At 42.4% G+C, this 7,850-nt stretch overlaps 1 protein-coding gene and 1 long non-coding RNA gene across 3 annotated transcripts in view; both read right to left on the reverse strand.

The window, feature by feature from the left end:
* The window catches only part of LOC307039816 (RNA-binding protein 39-like), a 15,447-nt gene extending 10,862 nt beyond the window's left edge, over window positions 1–4,585 (reverse strand). The window contains exons 1-5 of one of the 2 annotated variants that reach the window (XM_079682228.1): window positions 4,339–4,585; window positions 2,248–2,299; window positions 1,229–1,278; window positions 227–388; window positions 31–84 (exon numbers count right to left, since the gene is read on the reverse strand). In XM_079682228.1, the coding sequence (XP_079538354.1) occupies window positions 31–84; window positions 227–388; window positions 1,229–1,278; window positions 2,248–2,298 (317 nt within the window). In that variant the 5' untranslated portion in view covers window position 2,299; window positions 4,339–4,585. Of the gene's footprint in view, window positions 1–30; window positions 85–226; window positions 392–1,228; window positions 1,279–2,247; window positions 2,300–4,338 lie in introns of both variants that reach the window. The other variant, XM_079682227.1, reaches the window with a different exon arrangement.
* Window positions 4,586–6,605: 2,020 nt separating this feature from the next.
* Window positions 6,606–7,818, reverse strand: LOC307041888. The gene is made up of 2 exons (XR_013808928.1): window positions 7,412–7,818; window positions 6,606–7,245 (listed from the first exon to the last, which is right to left on the reverse strand). It is a non-coding gene; the product is annotated as an uncharacterized lncRNA (long non-coding RNA).
* Between the last annotated feature and the right edge of the window lie 32 nt (window positions 7,819–7,850).

Genomic DNA, 7,850 nt, shown 5'->3' on the forward strand with positions numbered 1-7,850 from the left:
ACACACACACACACACACACACACACACACCTGATGGGACTCTTCTCCTTCCTGACGGGACTCTTACTCTTCGACTGCCGGCGTCTAGAAAACACACACATGTCATCATGTGATTAGAGGTGTGTGTGTGTCCTCATTGTTGTTGGTGGTGTTCTCTGTATCGTGTGTGTGTGTGTGTGTGTGTGTGTGTGTGTGTGTGTGTGTGTGTGTGTGTGTGTGTCCTCACTGTTGTTGGTGGTGTTCTCTGTATCTCCCCCCTCTCTCTCTGCTGCTGCGTCTCTCTCTACTTCTTCTCTTCTCTCGGCTACGGCTGCGTTTGCGCTCTCGACTGCGGCTGCGCTTCCTGTCCCGGCTGCGGCTGCGCTTCCTTTCCCGGCTGCGCTTCTTCCTACTGGACACACAGCAGCCAATCAGATCACGGCTTCACAGCGAGGCTCTCTGCAGTTTAATTGAAACTCAGAAGCATCATTAAGATATGATATGAGGACGACTATCAGACAGACAGACAGAGAGACAGACAGAGAGACAGGCAGAGAGACAGGCAGAGAGACAGGCAGACAGAGAGACAGGCAGAGAGACAGACAGGCAGAGAGAGAGAGACCTACAGACAGACAGACAGACAGAGAGAGAGAGACAGACAGGCAGAGAGAGAGAGACAGACAGACAGACAGACAGACAGAGAGAGAGACAGACAGGCAGAGAGACAGACAGGCAGAGAGAGAGAGAGAGACAGACAGACAGACAGACAGAGAGAGAGACAGACAGGCAGAGAGAGAGAGAGAGACAGACAGGCAGAGAGAGAGACAGACAGAGAGAGAGAGAGACAGACAGACAGACAGACAGACAGAGAGAGACTGAGAGAGAGAGACTGAGAGAGAGAGACTGAGAGAGAGAGACAGACTGAGAGAGAGAGACAGACAGACAGAGACAGACAGACAGACAGACAGACAGACAGACAGACAGAGAGATAGACAGACAGAGACAGAGGGAGACAGACGGACAGAGAGAGAGAGACAGGCAGAGAGAGAGAGACATACAGGCAGGAAGAGAGATAGACAGAGATACAGGCAGACAGACGGACAGAGAGAGAGACAGGCAGTTAGTTAGTTAGTTAGTTAGTTAGTTAGTTAGTTAGTTAGTTAGTTAGTTAGTTAGTTAGTTAGTTAGTTAGTTAGTTAGTTAGTTAGTTAGTTAGTTAGTTAGTTAGTTAGTTAGTTAGTTAGTTTACCTCTTGGGGCGCTCCTCCTCTCCGTTGGGGCTCTGGTTCCTGGAGTCCTCCTAAGGCCAGCAGAGAGCAGCATGAGGACATTGAGGAAGAACATCAGACATCTAGCGTCTCTAACACCGGACCACCACCAGGGGCCTGATTTATAAAAACGGTGCGTACGCTCAAAATATGGCGTACGCCAGTTTCTACGCAAGGTTTGTGATTTATAAAAAACAAACTTGACGGGAAAACGTGCGGCCCTCCACGCAAACTCTGACTCATCCGTACGCACTAAGCACAACAACGGGAGGGACGAGAAACTGCGACGGCAGAAGGAAGAATGGAGAAATATGTGGAAAGAATATCATAAATATAATGTTTATATAAAAGGAAACCGGCGTAGGATGTGCCGTACGCAAGTCCTGCGACGGTACGCAGTCTTTTAGCAATCGGAAAGTGTTGGTGCGTATTTATTTGCCAATCCTACGCAAGGCTTTATAAATGAGGCCTCAGAACATCAGACATCTCTAAAGCCACGATTCACGCTGACAGACTGTTCTGTACACAAGCTAACGTCGCCTCGCCACAGGTACTAATATTGATTATTATTATTATTATTATTATTATTATTAATATTATTACTACTGGCTGCTGTCCCTTAGTTAGACCACTCAACTTCTGTAATCTGTGAATACCTGTGCCATACACTCCCACCTGCAATGCCACCACCTGGCTGCTGCCTCCCCTCTCACTGCTACTGATGTGAAGTTTGTAAACTGTGTATTTTTCCTATTTGTATGCAAGTTTCTTAATTAGTACTAAGCTGTCTTTGGCTCTTTACCCGATGTATCAAATCTAAATGTCCCCGCTGTGGGACGAATAAAGCTCCTCTGATTGGGTTGTCCCTGAAATATGAATTTAATCTGTTTATCCTCGGCTCATATCGGTCAGTGACACATGCATCATCAGATCCATATCGAATCAAGGAGATAGCAGCACCGATCATCATCATCATCATCATCATCATCATCAGATCTCACCTTCCTGTAGGGAGCCTCCAGCATCGCCTCCACGTCCAGCTCCTCCGCCATGCTGCACACACACATTAGAGACAAGATGAGATGGAACTTTGTAGCAATGCATTCAGGCGATATAGCAGCAACAGGATTCACGCGGGGTAAAACATTTAAATTATAAAAGAAAATGATTTTTAATTAAAGTGATAAAGTAACATCACAGTGAAACGTTGACATTTGAATGAACAAGTTGAATATATTTAGTGTGTTGGGGGGGGGGGGGGTTTATTGCTTCATACAGAATACCGTGAACTCTATACCGTGTGATATTCATTTTTCATAAACCGCAAGACTGTTGAATAAGTGTCGAAGGGCGCTCAAGCGGTGCGACAGTGAAAGGAGTCCCCAGGAGAAGTATTTAAATGTACACTCGGAGAAGGTCGTTTGTTTACATTTTCAAACAGTGCTTTTGTTGTTTGTTGTACGCAAAGTTAGCACAGTATAATGTTTACTCTTTGTAGTTGAGGAGGCGTGTGGCGCAGTGGATAGTGCGTTGGTGTTGGGATCAGGGAGCACAGGTTTCAAACCCCACTGCAGTCAGCATGTCGTTGTGTCCCTGAGACACTTCAGCCCAAAGTGCTCCTGTGGGGATTGTCCACAGTATTGAATATGACATGTAATGCAGTTGTGATCCCGTCACCACGTCAGACCCTTGAGGGCCTCCACTGGTCAGGGGTTTTTAGTGGGGCCAAAATATATAAATATAAATACATTTCCAATCATTAAAGAATAAATAAATACTGTGATGCCGTTATAATGTACAAAGATATGAGGTTTTTGTCACACCGCTCAGCCCTAGTTTGAGAGTACGTGTGGTTGAGCGCAGTTCCTGAGTTTCTGTTACACAGCAGTGTCTCAGAAGCCCTAACAGCTCAGATTGTATTATTACATATTAACACACGCTGCTGTACAAAGAAACAGAAGTTACTTTAGTAGAACTGAACAACACTCAGTTTGCTCTGACTAAAGTCAATTCAACTTTAATTTGGTAGTTTTATACAGTGGTGGGTAGTAAGTACTAAGTACTGTACTTAAGTACAATTTTGAGGTACTTGTACTTTACGTGAGTATTCTTAGTTTACTTCTACTCTACTGCAATTGATCTGACAGCTTGTAGATACTTTTTACTTTCTGGGTTTAGATTATTAGCCAATACAAAATATAAATTGATTATTATATAAACGTTGATATATTTACAGGTTAAAATATTCAGCAGCAGTTTATAAAGTCTTTGTGTATTTCGATTTTTCTGTGTGTACAAACATATTTTGAGATGGACAAGTTGACTTTGACTTCAAACTAGCTCCAACTTACTGTGATAGAAACACATTAAGAGTCATAATATAATCTCATTAACTCAATGTATAAACTATACAGTCTGAAATGGACCAATCTGCACAATCACTACTTTGCTACTATATGCTGATACTTTTCTACTTTTACTGTACCAGAGTATTCCTACACTCTGGTACTTCTACTTTTACTAAGTACAAGATCTGAGTACTTCTACTTCTACTCAAGTACAAGATCTATGTACTTCTACTTTTACTAAGTACAAAATCTGTGTACTTCTACTTTTACTCAAGTACACGATCTGCGTACTTCTACACGACCTGTGTACTTCTACTTTTGCTAAGTACACGATCTGAGTACTTCTACTCAAGTACACGATCTGTGTACTTCTACTTTTGCTAAGTACACGATCTGAGTACTTCTACTTTTTCTAAGTACACGATCTGTGTACTTCTACTTTTGCTAAGTACACGATCGGAGTACTTCTACTAACCGATCTGATTACTACCTCTGGTAATATAACACATAGTGTGATTACAATCAGACTGCTCAAAGTATTAAACATATTTCTTTATATACATATATTTATATATGAGTTATTTATACTCTGAGCACTTCTCCCAGAGATTAGCCTACATTAGCTGTTAGCCACATTAGCTTCAACGGCTAGCCGCTGCACACGAGGCTGAGATCTCAGAAGCTCGGATCCGCTTCACAGCTGCTGTTTCCCGGGTGTCTCCATGAGGATCCCGAGTCTCTTACCTGGTGGGGGGTGGGTCACCGAGGGACCGTGAGTCGCTCTGTCCGGTTAACGGGTCGCAGTCGCTGCCCTTACGACGACTTTAGGTGTTTTAAATGGCGCTCTACACAATTCTCGCGATACCTCCGGCGGCGAGATCATAACACAGAAGTAACGAGACTTCAGGAATCCTCTGTGTACCGACCATAGACTGTATAAGGTTCCAACTTCAGACAATAGACGATCTTTCGTGTTCCTGCACTGTAGTCGATAAGATAAGAGCTAAGCCTACTTTATATTGATCCCAAATTAGAAAATGCTTGCCTTGCAGTTGCAGCAGTATACAAATACATAGTAGGCTACATTACATTAATAGACTAACATGATGGGATGCTTCCAAGTAGTGGTTAACTTATAATGGGAAAACCTGGGGAGTCAGAATGACACACATTGAAACCCATTCACAGCATTACAAACATCTCATGTCCCTGGGTTAGGGTTATGAAACTAATTAGAGACCAAACATCCGGGACTATTTTATCAACGCGCAGTAATACGTCATCGCCACTGTCATGGCCTGACAGGCCATGAAAAGTTTAAGAACAACCCAGGTCAAAACTCACTCTGTTAAAACTGAGAAACTGTTGAAACTGTTAAATCTGTTTATATAGTCTATGGTTAAAACAAATAGACAGAATGTACAGGTGATGGCTTATGAAGCTGAGTTCAAATATAACGAAGTTGAAAGAGAGCTTAAAGAGAAACGAGTAACTCATTGATCAAATCCTTTTTTACAGTGCACTCGGTTATAAAATATCACTACCTCCTGATTACAATATATTGGATGGTAGCCTCTGTACGATTATAAACCCTGCTCTTTATAGAAGAATTCATGATGAAGCATATAAGATTATGATGCACATTAAAGTGGGAATACACACTTCTTTGTTGACCAAAATGTACGAAATTCAATAAAAGCTGAACAGATGCAGACCTTTGATTTATTAATGAACGTGTTGATGCTGCACTAGCAGCAGCACCGTGGTACACAAAGGACCGGAAACATCCTTTATTCAAAATGCAGCCCGGAGCCTCGTGCTGCTCATAAGCTGTGTCCCAATTTTGCCACCCGCGTCACCTAGCAATTTTGCATTGTGCCACCCCGTCACCTAGCAACCAGCTGCAGTCACAAGTGCCGGTAATAATTTCTGACACTAGGCAAAATATTTTCAAACTGTTTTCAAAACTGTTTTCAAAACTGTTCAATATGGAGTCAGATCTAGCTGTACTTATTTTGGTGTTATATAATATGTTTAAATTATTTTCCCGAGGTCGCAACAGGCCCCCGTGAAGAGGGCTTCATTCTCCCCGCGCATCTGGATAAATTGCGCAGTCTGCTCCTTGCTCCCTATCAAAACAAAATTGTTGCAGTAAGATTTGTATAACAAAAGCAGTTAAATAAATAAATTAGCTTTATAATGAATCCCAACAATATTTAGAAATATTTTCACTTCATATTATTTTATGTATGTAATATAAAGAAGACATCTCCAATTGCCCGTATATTTAAATACACAAATTAAATAGGTTTACTTTTATTTCATGTCGTTTACTATTTGGGTGAGTACATTTAAAAACGAATCCAGCTGAAACCGTTGTGGCCGTTGATGGGACGTTACAAGCCTTATATATATTTTTTAACTCATTCGTCATCGTCACCCGTTGCATCCTGGGATATGGTACACCGCGGAGTGTACATCAGATGTATCCTCTAAATCTGGGGAAAGAAGGCTGCATTTGCGGGCCGCATTCGGAGGAGTCTTCTCTTTTTTTGAATTGGGACAGCCTTCGTTTGGCGGAAGTGACGTATGCGGTCTCCGAATGCATCCTCAGGAGGATGCGGCCGCTGAATTGGGACACAGCATACATTTGCTGGTCTTTGACAATGGCCCTGTCTCAGGTCGACTATTTTCATTTCCTCTCTCCTCGGTCCTCGGTCTCACCGGAAGTTGATTTGTCTGCGCCATCTTGAGTACCGTCCCATGGCTCTTATTTCTGCCGGAGGACCGAGGATCGAGGACCGAGGATCGATAATGGAGGAGCGATAATCGAGGAACCACCAGTCCATCCTCTGATGAAATCCTCAGATACTCGCCCCTCCCCCTTACTGTGTATCGCTCACTGATTGGACGATGCAGCGCATGCACTGATCTCATGCTTCTTGTTCTTGACATGAGAGCAGTACCCCAGCGGAGTGAAGAAAATAAATGAAACTCATGAGAGTCACTCCTCAGTTTAAACTTTGTTTTGTTTCAATTCATGAATCATTTAGTTACAAACATGTGATATATCTGAACAACAAAGTGGTCAAAAATCATTGTATTCATTTATTGGAAACATTTTCATGATCGCTTTTTTCGTTTTATATTTTCATTTACTGTCATTTCCATTCAGTCAGTCATTAAGTGCTATTAAAATGTTAATGTGCTACATATCCACACAAACAAACAAAGTGTGCAATCCAATGAATGTTAATCTAACTGGGTTTTGATAGATAACATCTCTCTTTTACTTCTCTCAAATATTTTATTTCTATTGTGCACTCTAATCAATATTAATCAAACTATTGTTCGTTTGTACATTTTAAGAATGGCGTTAATCTTTTTTGAGAATGAGTTCTTATTTGATTTTATTTATTGGGGTCTACAACAGATGATACAAATGTTTGTGTCAGTAAATGTGTGGCGGGGGTGTTTGTGGAAATAACGGGGACAGAGCTGCTGTCAGACGAACAGCTGTGCGGCGTCATCACAAACGGACGTCGCTTCACGTGACGCCCCGGAGGAAAGGACGTCCCATTGCTCTTAAAACTCATTTCCCTGCTTCTCTTGGTTTCCTTGCGTCCTTCCATGCTTCCCTGGAGGGAGGGACTAAACACAGGGAAACGACGCAAGTGAGGGAAGCAAGGATTTAATTTAACCGACCTGAGACGGGGCCCATGTCTTTGACTCCTTCTGAGGACTCATGGTGCATTCAGGGACACTCTTACACTCCGTGACTCAATATGGTATTCATGCTGCATGCAGGACTACTCACACACGTTCTGGTCTTTGAGTCCTTGTGAGAACCTGTGAGGACCTGTGCTGCATTCAGGGACACTCACACACTCCCTGGTCATTGAGTCCTTGTGGGGACCTTTGGTGCTTTCAGGGAGACTCATCTTTCAAAGTCATCATGTTTTTGACACTTTAATACAAAAAGAAGGTAAAAATATATCTAAGCCTCTTCTGGCTGATGTCATGAGTCTCTTTGTGACATCACACAGTGACATCACCTTGCGTCGGCCAATCAGATGTCTTCCTGCTCCGTTCGCTCTTTGGAGGACACCCACCTGCTGACGATCACTTCCTGTTGGCACAATCAAACTTTATTAACACAAGACAAACTTTGTCCTGCAAACAAATCAATTTATTCAACTTTTCTGTCGTTTATTGGAATTTCATTTAAAATCTCCACATATTTGTTCATGTTTTAT

The sequence above is a fragment of the Notothenia rossii genome (genome assembly GCF_949606895.1).
Source record: "Notothenia rossii genome assembly, chromosome: 5".
Taxonomy (NCBI): Eukaryota; Metazoa; Chordata; class Actinopteri; order Perciformes; family Nototheniidae; genus Notothenia; species Notothenia rossii.